General features: G+C 41.0%; 1 protein-coding gene across 1 annotated transcript in view; it reads right to left on the bottom strand.

Moving 5' to 3' along the window:
* Window positions 1–20,496, bottom strand: part of LOC113150386 (metal transporter CNNM4) — a 32,713-nt gene that overhangs the window by 6,354 nt on the left and 5,863 nt on the right. Inside the window, exons 2-5 of the mRNA XM_026342861.1 lie at window positions 13,701–13,844; window positions 13,311–13,445; window positions 11,507–11,676; window positions 3,694–3,790 (exon numbers count right to left, since the gene is read on the bottom strand). Of these exons, the coding sequence (XP_026198646.1) occupies window positions 3,694–3,790; window positions 11,507–11,676; window positions 13,311–13,445; window positions 13,701–13,844 (546 nt within the window). The remainder of the gene's footprint in view (window positions 1–3,693; window positions 3,791–11,506; window positions 11,677–13,310; window positions 13,446–13,700; window positions 13,845–20,496) is intronic.

The following is a 20,496-nucleotide window of genomic DNA, read 5'->3' on the forward strand; positions in this document are numbered from 1 at the left end:
GGAATTGAGCATTTGTGATTAAGAGTTTTTAAAACTACTTGTTTGCTCTAAAACTCTACAATCTATTCCAGCAGTTAGTGACTATTAATTAAGCACAACTAGGTTTTATACTACGCTGGGAACATGAGGGATAGGACAACAGTAAGCCCATTTTTTTGAATTTCTACAGTGATCCTTCACCTAAATACTGATTTACAGGGATGAATAAACCACCTGAAGCTATTCAGATGCACTCCAAATTGATGCTGCAATAAGTGGACAGCTTAAACCCTCCAGATGTTTCAAGTCCCATCTGTGTGTCTCATGATGTTGTCCCATCCATCTCCATTTCATCTTAGAGGTGCCATGCGATCAGTCTGCCCCCTAAGTGTCCTAACAGTGGAAGAACTGTGCTGACATTTTGGTAGATAAACTCTTTGTTCAACGCTGAATAGAATCTGTGCCTGTTTCACGTCTCTAAAGTAAAGGTCAACGTTACACTATCTGTGTGTAATTCACAGCTCACAAACACAACAAATTGGTTGAGAGTAAACACTTGACTGATGAAACTAAGTAGTTTATCCTTCTACTGGAGTCTGAGCAGTAATTTGAATGCTGTCCAACACCTACACAACTGCTCTGTAAAAGCTCTTTGCAACTGACGCAATAAAACCAGGAGTAAATGAGGTTGTTAGAGTTGAACAAAGAGATTATTTCCCCAAAAAACAGCTGCCATCTTTTGCCTCTTTGCTGTCCTCAAAGGGTAAATCTACACTGCATCACATGGACACCACTGACTGAAAAAAGTGCAACCCATAATGCATCGTTTGACCCAAAGGATTTTTTTTGCCCTCTGTAATTAGGTGTGGATTTACCCTTTAACAAACTTCTAAGTCAACTGGTACAGGGACTTTTCAAAGCCACCTTGGAAATCAATACCCAAGCCCACCCTCAGAGCCCCACCCATCTCTGGTGTTAAAGTGGCCCAGACATGCCGAGGTTTACCTGGCACCCGAGAGAACAGAGAAAACCTCTTAAAGGAGAGGTGACGAGGACGAGGTGCAGCCACTGAGAAGAGGTATTTGATGGGAGGGAAGGGGAAGGAGGAAGTGAGAGTCAGACAGTGACACAGTGGGAGACAGAGAGAAAGAAATGGTTCCAGACTGGTTGAGAACATGCAATAAAACTGAGAAACTCTGCTCCAACCCCCAGAACAAAGCCAAATTACTGTGTTTATAGGTGAAGTGCGTTTTTTCTATGCAGTCCTGGTTACTGAGCTGCTTCTGTTTTTACCTGAAGCATCTGAAACTGTAACCGCACAGAAAAGAGAAATGGTGGGATGAGACAATGTTTGTTTTTTCAGGTCGTCACTGTGACATAGGTTACTGTAATTACTTCACATCACTTATGGACACCATGAACCCAACAGCACTCATCCTCAATACAATAACAGGTTTTCTGTATTTGTCAAGCCAAACTAAACTGTCTAATCTTAAATATCTTTACACCAATAGTCATATAAGACGTTTTCCTAAATAACAGGACTTTGGGAAGGCCATTCCAAAAAGCTACATTATCCATTACACAACCAGCATTTATGTGTGTGGGGTTTTTGTCCTGTTACAACACATATTTGTATTTAAGGTTTAGTCAGTTTAGTACCAGTAGATGGTTTGAGGATGTATTCTGACAAAATCCTCATTCTTCAATATCCCATCCACATTGTATAATCCATCAGATCCCCTGGCAGCAAAACAGCCCCAGAGCATGATGCTGCTACCACCATGAGAGTTCTTGGGGTTCAATACATCACCATTACCCCTCCAAAAATACATCTGGTCATTAACAACGTAGTCTTTCTTTCTTCTGACCATAAAATCCTTTAAGTTCACGGCCATGTTAAACCCACTTGTCTGTAGACAGTAACACTGGTGTCCCAGCAGCTTTAAGTTCAGGCCATGGCAGTTCATGGGTTGTTCCTGACCATCAGAATCCTCTAAGCTGAGGGTGAAAGTTTGGGTCTTCTTCAAGGCCTTGGAAAGTGGCTAAACCTCTTTACAGGTATGTGGGACTGTTTGAACTGATGACCTTTGCATCTACAGAAAGGGCTCTTTGAGACATTCCTGACTTGTGATAATGTACCACCCACTTTCTCAGCCCTTGTTTTTCCCAATGTTGGTCAAACCAATGAGTGGAGTTGTTAATGGTAATGACACAGAAACTACTTTACCAGCTGTAGTCAATCAGTCACTAAGGGAAATGTTAAAAGGCCTTGGGCTTAGCAAATTACAAGGCATTTTAACTTCATTCAGCACCACTAAATTAATTATCTAATCTTCTTATCATTGAAGATGTACAGTATGTTGTACTGTCTTTCTGATAAACTGAAAGCCCAGTATTTCTATGCCATACATGTTCATAATCAGAGTGCATAAACTTCTCCATCTGAGTCCGATTGAATTGGGTTTAATTATCCTCGGGTCTATTCATCTTGTGCATGTCGGGTTCAAGGTGTTTTTCCACATCTGTGTCTCTGATTTTGTCCATTTCGAACCCCTAACAGACCGACATCTTTTGGTCTGATCCCAGCATTAGGATAGTAGACAAAAAATAAATAAAAAACAAGAGAAGAACAGCTTGAAAATGTGAGTTGAGTGAAAGCACTGAGCAGCCCATGGACAGCAGAGAGACAAGCTAACAGCTGAATGTCAACAACAAACACAAAGTGAGCAGAACTGACAGAGAAAAAAAAGTTTAGATTGACTTAAGAACGGAAGAGAAAGTAAGAGAGAGGAAGAGGGAAGAGAGTAGTTCAAGGTCAAACTGATTGTAGAAACCAACTTATTCCACTTCCGCCCGACAGCACATGAGCCCTGCCGAGTACTGAAAACGGGAAAAAGTCGACTCCAAACCTTAATCACTGTTCTCTACAAAGGTCATTGAGAATGCATGACGACATGTTAGAGAAGTGTGTATGTGCTAAGCTACACGCAGAGCAGCTGCTCAATATCTACTACATGTTTATCAGATAAAAGTTTAGTCACGTGGTGCCACGTGTCAAAGAAAAACATTGTAAACTGTCTCTGATATTATCTCAGATGTCAGATTTTTCAAGGGTCAAATGAGGCTGCTATTTCCAGAGACATAATAAGTAATAATATAAAATAGTCCACCAGATGACGCTGTTTGACTGCGAGAGCTCAATCTCTGCTTTTATAACTTGGCCTTTCTCTCTGCTGTCCCCTATGAGTGCTAGGCTTAATCTGCCTCTTAACATCCTTTATGTACTGAGGACCAACAGCTGCACTGGTTATTTTAAGTGTACGCCACCTTTAATGAGACATTTTGAATACAGTACATGCAGAATGATAATACATGCTGAGGGCACCTCAGGCAGCATTAACAGAAACATGTGTTGTGCAAAAGAAGTTAAGTTAATGACACTGCCTTAAAACAGCAATAAAAAGCTATATTTTTGAGTCCCTTTATTGCAACAAACTATTAATTTCCTTTAAATATTTATCTAAACTAATTAATTAACCATCATTTTCTGGCTCTACATGATTCTGTCATTACTTATTTTTTTACATTTTACCACTAGATGGCAGTAAAAGTATATAAACCTGATATATTACACTACAAAAGCTGATTTAATCATAACAGAATTGATAGAACTGAATTTAAAGGAGAAAAAAAGGGATGTTTCGGACTCACCTAGTGTGGGAGCACTTAGGGCCATGACACCATAGTAAGAGAAAGGTCCAGTCTCAAACTTCATGTTCTCATTACCAGCTTCCACTTCCACCCGGCCCTAACAAACACAGATGATTTGCAAGAAATTACAACCGTCACAGTATCAACAAATGACATACATTTAATTACACATTGGATTTACTCTTCAACCAGCAAATCATCACATTTGCGTTTGTTATTTGCACAGTTTTAAATGAAAACGCGGAATTTTGCTCCAAATATCTACTAAAACAATTAATGAGTTATCAAAATAGCTGAAAAAAGAGAAGAACTTTAATCCCTTAATGACCTCACACCAGCATTTATTTGGCAATTTTGCTTCAATTAAAATAGTTGCATAATAAATTTCGCTCTATCAACAATAGCTTTACTGACCGGGCTGGATGATTACTGATGCAGCCTTAACAACTGACTTTTATTCGTTTAATTTATCTAAAAAATGACACTGATTGGCCTGCGGAGGGCAGTACAATCACAGGTCAAAACAAGGTGACATCCAGCATTTACTAGTGACTGTCCTCTGCAGAGTCTCTGCATCATTAGAGGGAAGAAGCATGTTTACTTTGGCTTTGATTAGACCCTTAAACCGTTCGGTGTGCAGAGGGAAGACGTGGTGCAAATGAACAGAAAGGAGCTTGTGTTTCTGTGAAATGAAACTCAGCAGAGGGATGGAGAAATTACTGCAGATACACAAAGGGAAGGACAGACGGGGGTTAAGGAGGCCTCTGTGTTGATGCAGAGAGTTGGCACAAATCGGTCCGCTGGAATGTGTGAACTGCAGCAACAACACAGCACAGTTAATCCACAGAGTCATCCCTCCTTCAGTCCATCGCCACACACACAGACACACACATAGAGACTGGGCTGATGAAAGCAGAACAGGTGGTAAAATGAAATACTACACAAAAAAAACAAAGGGCAAACAAGACAGTGTTGGGTCTGTGCTGCAGCTAAGAGGACACCTGCTTCAGGGACAAGACTTAGACTCTGCAGAGTTTAAGCCGACAGCGTGGGTCTGTTTCACAAAGTCACACTGTGCTGTCAGGAGATCCTAAAAACTATATGACTTGAATTCAAATTAACAGTTTTAAGGCGTCTTAAGGTGTCAGGCGAGGACGTGAGCACATTTACTTTAAATGATTGACAAAACATGAAGAATATTTCCACAGTGAAGCCATAAAACCCATTACATCTCAAGTTAACACATCACTCAGTGTTAGTTTCACATAGTGTTGGAACAAGCACAAACAGAGTAAAGTCCTAAAATGAATACAGATGATTTTAAAAGCGTTTGTGTTTGTTTTACTGGACTGCACATAAAATCAACAGACAGACGTTTAGAAGCATATTTCCACACTCACGGATCATAAAAAAGCATCAACAGCTCCAGCAACTGTTTCACAACCAATGTCCAACACTGATCAGAACTAAAATCATCTATGGCAGCTGCAGCTATCAAAGCACACTAGTCTGCTGATTTATTTCTCTCATGATGATCAGTTCTGAGCAGATTTAGCTGTTTACTGGATATTTTAGATGATTGTTCAACTAAACTATTGGACAGGATGGAAACTTAGAGACTGGTTTATAATTATTTGGAGACTCAGGATATAGTTGTGGTTTAGTAGATGTTTAACTGCACCAGTAATGACAGTCATATAAATTTATTTGATTATACGGTGGCATAAGTGCATTAATTTGTCATGACCCAAAATACCAGAACCAGTCTACAACAGAATGGCCTCTAGCTTCCAATGGTTCACATACTTTTTCCACTAGCACTGTGAGTTTTTTATGGTTGTTCTTAAAGACATAAAAGATTGATTTAATCACGTGTATACAGGTAAAAAAAAAAAAAAAGAATGCACCACAGACCTTTAGGCATGTAACGAGACGAATCCGGGTAAATATAAATATTAATGTATTCATTGCTGGATGCAGTGTATCTCCTCCCTCGTTCAAACATGACTACTGTGTTCTCTGCTGCTGAGCAGAAAGTGAAAACTAATTTCTCCATAGTCATCCAGCCGCTCATACTCACAGCTGCTCAGCACAACCACAGGTTTCTACCTTTCACCTCTGAGTAATCAGAGGTCAAATGCCTTGCTCAAGGACTACGCTAACTGCTGATAGCCAGTCACTGCAACTTTCCAGCTTCCACCCCCATAGCTTACCTCTTCATTTGACCCTTAAAGCAAAACTCTGAGATGTTAATCAGCTCCCAACATATGTGAGCATCACCTAGGGGCAAATATTTTATGCAATATGTACAGATGCTCAAAAAAAGTCACACATGCCTCGTGAGCACGCGGAGGGCTGACTTCGGGGCGGTTCATAGCCATCTGCGCTCACGCACAGCTGGTGCTTAATTTAAAGGGGGGCATGGGGGAGGGAGGAGAGAAAGAATAGAAACAGGGGGAGGCAGGGGACAGGAGCGAGAGGTGTAAAGCCTGCCGTGCTCCAGTCGGACCTGATTTTCCAGATCTGCACTGACAGTAGAGTTTACACCAATGTACTGCACCCACACTGGGCTTTTATCAGTAAAGGGACCCTCAGTGGAGGGTCCGGGAAAGTGGATCTGCTGCAATAAAAACCTGCTTCAAACAGGCGGTGGCACATGACGATGTAAGGTGGTTGAAGACGACAGTGGATTAGGAAACAGATCGGGAAAGAGTGAAAACTGTTACTGGACAGTCCACAGCTACTGCTGCGACCACGCTTAGGTCGTGACAATCATGAGGTAAACTGCAGGAGTACAACACTTACCAAGCATACACTACATATTACACCTGTCAACATGGAGCCTGTCACCCCTACATGTACACATTAAAATGAATAAGAAAGGCTGCATTCACTTCAGAGTCCATTTTAATTGCACATATATTTAATATAGACAAGAACAACAATGATTTGTGTGTTGTTAGTAAAATTTGATTATAACTGTAACATGGAAGAAGATCTGACCCTAATATTAGGGCAATGATATATGTAAACATAGATAATTAACACATGGTTTAACTTTTAATTTTTCTTGTATACAGAGGTACAGATGTATGTTCACCCAGCAGTTTTTAAAGCACTCCCTTTTTTATGACCTTGAGTGAGTGATCATATAAACCTGATTTTCTAATTAAGGATGCTTGTTAACAAATTGGAGTTAAGCCCTTACGTCACTAAAGTAGGAGCTAGTTATCGAGAAAATGAACGGTTATTAAAGACACTAAACTAAAGGAAGGATTTAAGTTTTAGAAAGGGCCTCGCTCTGAGTGCAGGAAAAGGGCAAGTCACTGTGTGTGAACACAGTTCAGAGTTAAAATGACTAATAGAAACCCATACAATCCTGCCCACTCTGTGTGTGTGAAACTGTGATGAGCCCCTGCCGAGGTCTATCACAGGCTCGTTAATAACTTATAGAGACGCCAGTAGGGGGCCCTCCTCACAGCCTCGGTGTTTAGTGGTTTGTGACCATGTGTTCTAGTCATAAAATGAACTGCTGACTTCAGTTAATGGCCGATGTCAAACTGAACAGTTTTTGAAAAGTCACTGAGTCACTTACACACACACACACAAGCCAGATTTGTTCAGCGGGATGTTACCATGTGAGTCAGTGTCAACGCTCAAATGTCAATAGTGTGAAGTCACACTCTCGTTAAATCTGCCTCCTTTTAAGTCGAGGAATATTCTGATTCTCACAGGACGGATATTTTCCCAGCTCGTGTCCACAACAGGAAGACATGCTCACAAATATGTTCTGACGTAATTATGTTGGAATGTGCCTCCAAAAACAGTGTTTAAACGATCGCCCACCAGATAAAGAAAATTAATTGGTACAAGAATTTAAACTGTAAGGACAACATCAGCATAGCATCTCCTTTTAAATTGATATGGAGAACATGTAAGCAACGATTTATTTACTCATCTTATATTTACAGAGCAACATTTATACATTTATTTGTAGTTCAATGTTCACTTTAAGTTAAGTTAAACCATCGGATAATCGTATTAAAAACTACATAACTAATCTGTGAATCAAAGAAATACACGAGATTCCTCAAAAATTGAATTATTACCATGAAGTCTTGCACAATACAGCGTCACAGTACAGAGGGTAAACATCACTCCTTCCTTTAATCCAGACTTGAAACCTCTACCTCTACCACCACTGTGTGCTGTGAGAATCGTAGAGCATCTTTACAGACACATGAATCACGCTGCTCATAAACAAACTGCTTCTCTGCAGACAGCAAGGATCACTACTATAAAAGGAGGGAATTATCTGCATCGGAGGTTTTTAGTTCTCATGTACACAGACACATTATGCTAACAGTACAGATTAGCAGGTAAAGTAAGCCACACACGCTCCACAGTTGCTGCTACTGTTGTTCTGCTCTGGTCTGGTTCTGACCGCCACAGACGCCTCCCAGCAATCACTGCGTTACTTGAACCACAACCCTCGGGCAGCTAGCATCAAGCAGCTTCTTTGTTACTTCACACCATGAGAGTTGTTTCATTTTCCAACCTGAAGTCTTCAGCCACAGTCGACACCGACTCACATGACTCTGAAGACGTTTATCAGCAGTCGTACAGCTCCCACTGGAGCCACAAAAGGCTGCGGTTCACACGCACTGTGTGAAACCAGTGGCTGTTAATTTGCTGCAGTCAGTAAAAGTTACTGTGTAAAGCTATGGAAGCTAATTAAAACACATCCCTCAGATGTGATCCTGTTAATACTTACATACACTTAGGGGTATGTGTATGTGGCCACATGGAAACATGGCACCAAGTTCCTTAAAGCAAACGTGAAAGGAACCTGTGTGTGCACAATCTAAATGAGGCGCACAAAGCGGGCGCCCCCTTCTTCAGTTTTTCATTACCATGTCATTGTGATTTGAACATAAAATAGTTAAGGGCAGCGTCACCCTAAAACAGACCACTCCCATCAGGATATTAATGCTGTGGGCCACTGCATTCCCTCGCTCTAGGGGTCAAACATTCAGGACCGTACAGTGTTCATGCCCCGCATGCACTCGCCCACTTGTCAAGAATATGGTGAAGGACGACTGGAAATAAAGCAATATGGTCGGATGAGTCACCGTTCACCATGTTCTTGGAAAGTGGGCGAGCGCACTGAATCACTGAGCAGTTGGATAAGTATGAAAATGATGTGAATCATATGCTATGGCCTCTGCAATAACCAGATCTCACCCCAATTTGGACAGATGTGTTAGTCAGCACTGCAGAAGCAGCAGAAGCTTTGGAGGTTTGGTTTTCATGGAGCAAAGAGGCACCTGCTCCTTCTACTCCAACAGTAACTCCACCCTACCTAGCAGATCTGTTGAGATCAATACGCTGTTTAAAACAACCATCTCTGCATCCTGCAATCCTTCCAGTTTTACTGGAATTCGATCTAAGAAACTTGCATCGACAGAAAGCAAAGCATAAACAGCATTTTGAGTAAACAACTTTTCCACTCAGACACATTTATTACGCAGAACTATTCACTGCGGGGGTATTTTTCTATTCACAAAACAGCGGTGGAAATTTCCCTCCATGGCACGTTGGCACTAAATGCCCTTCCCACCCCAAAAGAAAAAGATTATACCACATGTGGGGTCTCCACAAAAGCCTTAATATTCGCCCTCCCATGGGGAAAAAACACCAAGACAAGTGTAGGGGGGGAGAAAGATGAAATAGATCCAGAGATTACAGAACCCAGGGTAATGACTGTTTGGGGACAATGACATAATCAACATGTGGGAAATAAATGTGTGTGAATAAGGGAGATTAAGACAATGAAGCACAATTTTCCCACCGTGGGGGATTTGAGCACACGTGTACATGTACACAGAGCGTAAAAGCAGCGATAGTGATTTTTGTGCATTTACAGTGTGTGAACATTGAGAGGGAGGCGGAGAACCTCAGGGTGATGTGAGTGTATATGTGTGTGTTTGGGATTAGTGTATTGACAGGTGACTGACAGTTAAGCGAACACAAGGGAGGAAGAGATTCACCGTTAAAGAAAGCCATTTTCTGTATGCACTTAATCGCATGCAAGAGACATCAGGTTCAAATAAAGTTAACAAAGTTAACACTGTAAAAGTCAGGTCAAGTAAATGTCTTAATTGTCCCTTCAGCAGTAGAAAAAGATGTGCTTGGGCTTAATTGCGGTACAAACAGAATATGAGCAGGATCGTAATGTAATTAACCTGATTAAACTAATGATTCATTCAGCAATTAGTTTTTACCTTTTACCGCCTGTCTGGTCTTCATTACTCTCTGTCTGACTACGTGACTCTGCCAACATACTATGCATTCATGAAAATTAATTCCTGCTGGTGCATCATCAATGTGAGCAGCATACCGCATCTCGTCTGTAACGAACTTGGTCAAAACACAAGTTGGTGAAATCCGGGATTTGAATCTTTTCACATGCACCCACCTTTCTAATTTAGATCTAAATACCAAACTCTAAGTCAGTTAGAAATTTGTGTTTCTTGCCTGTTTTAAAATTTAGTTTTTTATGGTTGACCAGACCTCTGTATCCAGGAGAAGCACAAAGAGCTTCGCTTGTCATGAGGTGGCAGCAGGGAGGAATGAGTCAGAGATGTCTGTTCTTGTCTGATAACATCTTTGCAGACTGTGTAGTAAACACTGTTGGACCTGCAAATTACTGATTTATTATATGTTATATCCCCTACTTACAACAGATTTAAGTCAACCACGCAGAGCAGTGCAGAGAAACACACATTTCAAACTACTTTAATCATGTCCCCAAAACTTTAAACCTATGCTTTTCTTAAAAATATAGTTTTAAATCCAAACTCTGTCACATACATGAATAAATGACTTTTAGTTTGTGACTGGGCAACTATTTGAACACACTGAACACCCATTTAGGGCCTTGAGAGGCTGAAAACTCCTTTTATCTCATCCAACTTTAGAAAACTACGATTACATGATTTCATTTAATGACTTCATGGACAGTCAAAACTGTTATTGAAAGATGATTCTGTTTTTGTTACGTAGCTCTTGTTCGGTGACTCAGTAATTTACAATGCTGTAAACACACGTCCGCACAAATTAAAAGCAAACAGTTACACTCTGCTTTATCAACAGTTTCAGGACCCCTGTCGGGTCGCTGCTGCCTGCAACGCCTACCACCATCTGTCACAGGCTGCAGGTTAAAGCCACATTTAAAAACAAGGCAGTCGCTCAACCCCGCTAAGCTCCACATACACTTGGTGAGGGGACGACTTGACAGGTGGAGAAGAGAAGAAGAGAGGGAGGTGGAGACGAGAGGAAAAGATGCAAGGAAGGAAAAGTGTGTGTGTGTGTGTGTGTGTGTGTGTGTGTGTGTGTGTGTGTGTGTGTGTGTGTGGACGATCAGCCTCCTAATCCGGACTGCACAGCTTTTATCCAGGCTGAAGCAATGGGAGGGTGGCATTTAGAAGGCGGCATGTGTTCATCACAGTGAGTCAGAGGGCTGTTACACACACAGTATGTACCTGGTTTTTAAAAGACATGCAATCACTGCACGTCCACAAGAGACTGACAAACTGCTAATTATGTTTCTTCTACATGTCAAGATCATGTTACTGCAATTACTCTTTCCTCTTTTCTTCACTACTACTTAAGCCAACATGGACGAAACATCCTGCAGTGATCACTAACAACATATAGTACATCTGAACATCCACATTACAACCCGTGACCCATGCCCAACTGGAAGATTAAACACGCTAAACGAGCTACAGTGCTGTTTATCATTGCGTACCTGCAGGATGAGAACAAAGTAGTCGACAGGTTTGCCCCTCTGGTAGATGTAGTGATGGGGCGAGCGTTTGTCGCTTTCGATGAACTTGATTTCCTGGATCACATCAGGATGGCGCAGGATTCGCAGCAGCACCTTGTCTGAGATCTGAGATGGACTGAACAAGCTCACCTCTGCAGGAAGAGACACAGAGAGAGACGTTTACGTTTAGTGGAATCTTAAGATGTTTTACTGCACTGCAACATAAAACCATAATACGTGGTCAGAGTTCAATCCGGTTTCACATAAACGTGCACCAACCCCTTTACTATTTTAACTCTTATCAGTGTCATTAAATTTCACCTGGTTCATCATCATACATTAGTCTGACAGATGTATATTGTCTAAAATGATGCTACAGGTTTTATTGCTGAACATCAACTAAAAAGCTCAAAAAGTGGAATGAAGGTCAAATATGTTTCAGAAAAAATGGAGGAAAATGAACTGAAAATATGTTAAAGCCCACCACAGACCTGAATTCATCCTCAACACAACAGAAATTGAAATTTAACACTGTGAATCCGAATCAGAAATCAAATAATTAGACTTGTAATTATTTTTACTTCCTTTGATTTCTTGTATTATTCTTTTTGTTAACATCTTCATCATAAAAAAAGACTTGATTCTAATTGTTTTTTAAGAGGAAGTAATGGATGAGAGGAACAAAATGAGATGATTCATTAATGAGAAAACATGCAGAATAATAACTAATAAATTATTAATAAAGTATTTTTAAAATCAGTGTTTCAGTCATTTTTCCAACTCATTAATTTGCTGTTTGTCACATGATTGCACCAATTATCTTTGGATTTTGGACTCTTAGTTGGACAAAAATACAACATGGACATGTAACATTAGGCTCTGAAATTAGGATGAACATGCCAACACTGTTTTGCACAGACTAATAAGACTTACACACATTAATCTGAGGATTATGTTTGCATACTGATTGGTCAATTATGAAACTTTGCTATTTTGAGCCCATAAAAACGTGCATTCTGTTCTAAATCTTCACCATCAATACACACTGGTGGATTAATGCTCTGCCTAACACCAACATGTGTACAGTAGTGATGATTCATGTGCAGTTTTCATGGAGAAACACAGTTGTTTTACATGTATTTCTCAACTGTTGCAGCACTGGATGTTGAAATCACTTCTGGTCCCCACCCAAACTGAAAACAAAGGAACAATCTACCCTGCAAACAAAACCCTATGCAATATGTAGTGAGAGCTGAAGCACACACATATGACTAATGCTGTAATTCATCATCTAAATGGCAAACAAACTACTGTCATTCCAGTTTACATGCTGTGTTAATAAGTTCACAACCTTTCTGTGATGTAAGAAAGTGCTGCATCATGCTAGCAGCAGCTAGTTAGCTCCTGGCAGAGCATAACCGCTAACACCAGTTAACCAGACAGATTAGATTTGTAGCTATGGATGGTATCACATCCAGCTGGCAGAGAAGCCTTCTTGTCGTGGCAGGCGTAAGCTGACACGCGCAGCGTGCATCTTAAGTTCTTCCAAATTAACAAACGCATTTCAACGTCTTCACTGCAAGTATGGAGCTGCCTTGTTCGTCAGATGCCAAGAGGAGAGAATAAATCTCTTACTAACATCGTGTTGTGGCTGCATAACAAAGACATATGTTCAAATATACACTTGGCTCACAGCTCCACTGGCTGTGTTCAGTACTGTAAGTAGCGTTGGAATAAGTGACTGTGTGGGTCTGTGTGTGCATGAGTTCATCAGTCTATTTCCCACCTGTAGCCAGGAAGCGATGGGCTGCCAACAGCAGCTGAGGAGAGATCTTCACTTTGGACTCACTCTCATGTTTGAAGGCTGAGAAGTCTCTCTTATTCTTATTGGGCGCCACCCGTTTCCTGGTGCGGTTATCAACTGAGGAGACACACACACACACACACAGGCGACAAAGCTGTTTATTATAAAATATACACTATACACACAAAAAAAGGTGCACATTAAAATCAGCTTAGCAGTTCTGCACAGCAACAGGAGCCACTTCTGATCATTGTTTGACACTTAATAGTATAATAATTTACATTTAACAACTATGAGCACTAAAATAATCAACCCTGAGATTAAAGTAGATTAATAAATTAATATGAAGAGAAAAACAAAAGTTAGACTCACTGTACATGTCAGATTCATCCAGAATCTCTGACTTAATTATCTCTTCAATCACATCTTCAAGGGTGACCAACCCCAGCACTTCGTAGAAAGGATCTCCCTCCCCCTCGTTGTTCACCTTCTGAACGATGGCCAGGTGGGATTTTCCTGAGGGGAACAAAAAGTACAACTACATCATCAGCTAACGATTAGAGGCAAAACTTGGTGCAGCTAATTAAATCTGCCATGTTGAAAGCGTTCGGGGAGGATTACGGGCAAACCCTCCCACCCTGACTCAGTTCCTTCTGGAAAAAGACCGACCTCCATCAGAACCAAAACCACTCACCAAAAGTACAGTTTTTGGTCTCATTAACAAAACCCAGGTCCCCCCAGCTGACACACACTCCTCACGCTACTCTTGCTGTGCAGCTTCTTAGTCACATTCTCTCCATTTCTTAATGGAAACAATGCAGTAGAGTTGGGTACAACTCTACAATTACAGCGAACCCACCATTCACAAATACCACTGTGGTTGTGACTTTTTACATTTCTAGTTGCCTGTGAACATTTTGGAAATTAGTTCATGTATGATTTCTGTCTTAACATGATGAAATATATTTAAGTATGCAACTCAATAGATTAAACAAAAATAGACTTTGTCGTCCCGTTGCCTTTTACAAATAAAGTTTCCCAATTCTCCTGAGCAATATATTGTACAGGGCTGAACACAGATTTTAGACACTTAAGATGTTCAGATAGATTAATTTGACAATAAAAGTACATATACTAATGCTTAAACTACCATCTTACCATACAATTAAATTGTCAAGGATAAAAACCCATTATTCCCACAGTGGCGCCCTCGATGATGGCAGATGTTACAGAACTGCTGTGGTTTTTTAAAAGATGTCAAACTATCTGTTGCTGCATAATTATGATAATTAAGCTACAAGAGTTAGTTACTAACTCAAATCTTTATCATTTTCAAAGTCAGAGAATTTATTTTGGACAATTGTTTGGACAAATGCAGGAGACATTTTACAAATAACCCATAGCAACTTATTTTTCAAGCGGTTTGCTGCCTGGTTTTAATGAGTTGAAAAGAACTGCTGCACCAAAAGGCAAAGACAGTTACAACTAATCCTCCAGAGAACAGCAGCTAAATGTCACTAAAACACCACCTACTAATGCTGACGTCAGCTGTACAACCAAATGCTGCTCAAGTTGCTGCACACGGCAACATACAACTGATCGTGACCAACAATCGTCATGATTGATTCTTATTCATTATGAGATCAGATCTGAACAGCAGGATGGGTGAGGGAAAGCAAAGCACTGTAAGATTTTTCATAGTGTCTTCACTGTCATAATAATAATAATAATAATAATAATAATAATAATAATAACAATAATAATAATAATAATAATATATCGTCATTTTCTGCCCAACCACATACTATCAAGTTGTGATCCATCAGGTATCTTTGCTTCCAAAGGATCAATTGGATGTACAAAGAGCTCATATGACAAGTAATTATAGAAGACCAAAGGCCTTAAGTGTCTCTCTGTTCTCTGTGTGCGTGTGCCCTTGATGTCTGCCAGCGTGTCCTGGCAAAGTGGGCTCTGCTGGCACAATGACACAAACACACTCCACACATTCTCAGCTTGATTTTACTACACAAATACAGCAAGAGGGACTTTGAAGAATCCATTTCCCACCAGGCCCACTCTGCTGTTGGACCCTGTGATGTCAGGACATTAGACGTAGAGGTGGGCGGATGGATGATGTGCTGTATATTTAGATTAGAGAGCAAGCAACAAGACAGAAGATGCATTTTTGGCTGACAGCTCTTAGGCTGATGGACTATTTTTATTTAAAGCTCATTTACCAGTATGTGTTTTCATCATTTAGCCTCGAAAATGTCTGACAGCACAAAGTGATGCTTATTTTATCTGATTAAATATAGTAAAACAAAAAAAAAGCCTGTTTCCCACATCCCAGACAGACATCTTCAGACATCTCGTCTCGTCTGAACAGTCCAAAACACAAACATTTGTGGTGACGAGCAGTAGAAACCTAATGGCCACATGTGCCGTGATGACTGCACAGGTTCCACCTGGAAAACAGAGTGTGTTCTGTGATTACCTTAGACGTAACACCCTCAGGATTTGTGTATCCTGCAGCTTTGCATCATGTGGGAATTGATCTGCAGCGCAAAGGCGATGCACTGTACGCACAGGAGCAGCAGTGAATGTGCTTGGAGGGCATCAAACTGGTGTTTTAAGTGTTTCTTTGAGACATGTTCACAGAAAAACATCTAACTGAGATGTCCCAAACAAGTCATCTTAAATGTTTCCTGTCTTTCTGAGGCCTCTATCTAATCAGTCCGGTAACTGCTTCTCTCTTATAGCGTTAACCTGTTTCATCACAAATTATAGCAGGGAGGGAAAAATGTCTTGGGATCTTTGAGGTGCGATTTTAACAGGATGGAGAACATTCGTCAACAGTTTCCCACGATAAGAAAACCTCTGAGTACAATCATTAGCCGACGTCTGTATGTCTATGTCTGTGTGTGTCTGTGTGAGAGAGTGTGTGTGTGTGTGTGTGTGTGTGGCCTCTCCCTGTGGTGCTGAGTCAATATTTCCAGAGGAAGTAGAACCCCAGGGGACATACTTACCCTCAGCTACTGGAGAGTGACTGGAGAATCTGTTGACTCCAGAGCATGCTAACACGCTAACACACTAACACACACAAACACACAGACACACACACACACACAGTACAGTACTGTAAAAGAAAGCTCAGCCAAGAACAGCAGCTCATTTTCAGGAGGGATGTCTGTTTGTCACACAACATGACATCAGGTGACCAAATATGAGCAGCACGCTCACCTCAGGCTCAGACAGAAATACACACAGCTGTCATTTATCAAACGGTGAATCTAACATGACATGATGGAGTTTGTGGTAAAATCCATCCCTCCATCCATCCATCCACCCCTCGTCCTTCTGCACAGACACGCTGTGAGCTGAGGTGACAATAAGTGCCGTCAGCGCTCCTTGACTTTGTAAAAAGAACAGACTGGTCACTTTATAACCACGCTTCTCTGTATCGAGCTTGTTAAAATTGGTGGTGACCTAAATGCAATATGCAACTTAAGCTCATGCGACTCAGGATTACCATTACCATTCCTATTGTGCTCTGCCTTCTCATGTCTATGCATGTTAACTTTGCCAGCCTGGTATTGTCTATAACCTTTGTTTTGCCCAGACTAGTATGTCACCAAGTATGCAGCCTTGCTACTGCCTTGCTTGTATGTTAACATTAGCTACACACGTTTATTATTAAAGTATTTTAGATATAAGAATATTTTACATGGGAAGATTGTAAAAACTTCACTTTAACAACCATCTAATTAACACATGTAGATCTGTTTACTCTGACACATATAATCCCTGTTTACACTCAATATTTGACCTTCAGTCTGTGTCTCTGCCCTCTGGCTCTTTGGTCACAGCGTGCGGGCCAGTCTGTTTGTTAATGGGAAACACTGCCGACAAAAGGGTGAGAGGCAGATCGATGAGTCTGTATGGAAAAGGAATGCCACACACAAACCACCCACACACAAAACAACAATCGGCCTGTCACATTTCAGCCGCCATAACCGCAAAACACGCAGCGAGACGACGATTGAATGCATACTCATAAACACACACACTCAGGCTCTTGTTGTACAGGACAGGTCAAGCTGTTCTGACCTGTTTTACAAGTTACAAATCTATTCTGATCACTCTGGTCTTAAGGGACTATGGGGCTGAGGCTGGAAAATTATGGCTGACACTAGCAACTTCACTGCATCTCACCTCAACACCATCTTCACTTTGGGCTGCGTTTGTGTGCATGTGCTGTGAAGAAAAGCCCAAATATAAACCATAAAGTCTGACACCAAAACAATGCACAGCTGCTGATTCACCTCACAGCCGAGACATCTGTGGGGTGTTATTAGAGCAGCAACGCTAATTTTCACAATTAGAAATCCATTACTATTTTGGAGAGCACTCCAATATCACTGAAATGTGTAATGTTTTGAAACTTTATCATTGAACAATCGCTGCATCTGTCATTTCTCCTCAGAGACTGATGACGGCAAGAAGACAGACCTGTGAACGCCACAGCTTTCTCCGTTTTGGCCTGGCTTGTGTCTAATGAAACATGGCTCCACATCATCTGGAGGAATCCCTGACCAAGAAAGACACCAGACTGTGACACTTGATAAAAACAGGAGGGCATACGAGTTCAATAAGCCACTGAACATCAGCTGAAACACAGCAGCAGCAGTGGTTTGGAGCAACAGTAAGTTACTACCGATAACAGAATGAGCAGTGGCCATTGTTGAAAAATGACACCACACATGGTTCACTAGTTATAGTGTTACACTGAAAAACAGCCAGGTAAGGCTTATCTGTGGATATTCACGTTTCAGTGACTCATCGGATACTTTAAGTGAAGTAAACCTGTCCAAAAAGTCCAAGAAGAAGTTCAAAAGAAATAAAAGAGATTAAGGTTTCCAAAGATAATGACCTAGTCAGCAATTCCACAGTGACCGTATATCGGGGGTCAAACTCTACGCTCTGCCGCCCCACTACAACCTTAATGTTTAATGCCTTCGGGCACATCCTCTCATCCACCATTTATTTTAAGACAAGAGGAATTCCACTACTGGGTTTATATTAGGCTCAGAGTTATGCAATATGATGTGTAGCAAAACCTCAGTTCACAATCAGACTGCTGCGTGTGCCATGATATTGAGTCATTTCTGCTGAGCTGTTCTTTCTTCATGCTGACTGGTATCATTACAGCACACAGTGTAGAAGTGTTGATGTGACCCAAACACACACTGAGTTGAAGTGGAGACCATCAGCACTTTGGACTACAGTGGCACGACAATAAAAGAGAGAAGAGCAGCAGGTGGCTGATAAGATCCCAGCATGAATTCAGAGTCATGTTTCTGCTTATGTGGAAAATGTTTGTCCAATATTTAGTTTCTTTTAGCTCTGTTTTTGGGCTCCACCAGCTACAGAGGGAAGTGTCTGGTCCTTTAAGTGTTACTGAACATGCTCCACAATCTTCACCAGCTAGTCTCTAACTATGTGCGTCTGCTGTTCGTTGCTGGGCAAGAAGTGACAGTGGGTTTTTAGAGAGCTGCATGCTGCAGCCAATAGCAACAACATGAGAACTAAAACAGCAAGCTCGCAGCCGCACATCCAAACTAGATGACCTGTAAAGCTCTATGATACAGAACTGCAGCTGCAGATTCAGGTGATAATTCTCTATAGGGTCTTTACTGCAAACAGCCCTATTAATTTAGTGATGTATGAAAATCTTGGCTGTAGACATAAATCATAATCACATTTTCTCTTCAGCAGATGCAGTCATAGCACTGCAGACATGGAAGTCGGCTAAAAAGGATGCGAGTGTGCATCTGCGTGTTTGTTGAAGGACACACACAAACACAACTACCAGCAGATAAATGACAGTGGCACCGACTGTGCTTAAGAACTTCAAAGGCTGCAGCTGCTGTTGCAAACATGTTGGAATCAGACAGTATCCTCAATGACCCACAAGAAGAAGACACACAAAGCTGGTTATTTTTCCAAAGCAACGTACAATTACGCCCTTCAGTATTTGAACAGTGACACAAATTTCCAAATATTCAAAGTTTTTAGATGAACCACTGAGGAACAAATGCTTTTTTTTCCACAGACCTCCAATTTCTGTGGCTTCCACATTAGCAGATCAAAGGTCCACAGCTGATTTTATGAGTTGCATTTCCCTTTGGGACCTTTTGTTGTTGTTAAATGTCAATATGAAGTCCAAAGAGCTGCCACTGCCAGTGAGGGGCCATCATTAGGCAGAAAAAGCAAAACAAGTCCATCAGAGAGATAGCAAAAACATGAGGTGTGGGCTAATCAACTGTTTGGTTCATTCTTAAAATGGGAGCTCAGGACAAGCGTCAAAAGGCTGGAAAACAACTGTGATGGATGACAGAAGAATTTTTTCCCTGGTGAATAACGTCTTAGCTAAAGTTGTCAAGATCAAGAACAGTCTCTAGGAGATATGCCTATCTGTGTTAATGTCAATAAAAACAGAAGACTTCAGCAGAGTAGAGTCAGAGTTTATCACAGCATGTACTGACCACTGGTCAATCTCAACGTGCACTAGAAAAATGTGACGTAAAGTCAGTAATGGTCAAGTTAAAAAAGTAAAAAAAAAAAAAAAATCAAACAGCACAGGCTCATGAACCGATTCAACCTCATCAGATATAATGTGAACCAATGAGCTTAAAAATCATCTGCAGACTCCTGAAGCTTAAACTACGAATACAACAAAGCACGATGCTGCAGCTGCATGGCCTTTTTCCTGCTTCGAATGTATTCATAAACAGCCATGAATAATTGAGGAGGGATTTGACAATGTTCCCCCCAGTGCTCAGTTATCTGCAAAACTCCCCATTCCTCCCATGTTTTGACTTTACTGAAACACGTCCAGCTCTAAAATGAACAAACTGTAGCTGCTGTTGGAAATTCAGATACCTGCTCTCTAAAAAACAGCACCACAAAAAGTCTTTATTAGTATTTAGGAATAACCAAAAAAGAGAGACAGGACAGTGTGAGAGAAGGAAATGCTCATTATACAAAAGGAGAAGCGGATGGTTAGGTCTGCACTGTGACACGCTTATCTGGCTGAGATTAGGTAATCTTTTACTCAGCGTCGTCAGGCGTCTGTTTTTGAAATAAGCGGATGTAATAAAAAACAGCA

The sequence above is a fragment of the Anabas testudineus genome, chromosome 9, assembly GCF_900324465.2.
Source record: "Anabas testudineus chromosome 9, fAnaTes1.2, whole genome shotgun sequence".
Taxonomy (NCBI): Eukaryota; Metazoa; Chordata; class Actinopteri; order Anabantiformes; family Anabantidae; genus Anabas; species Anabas testudineus.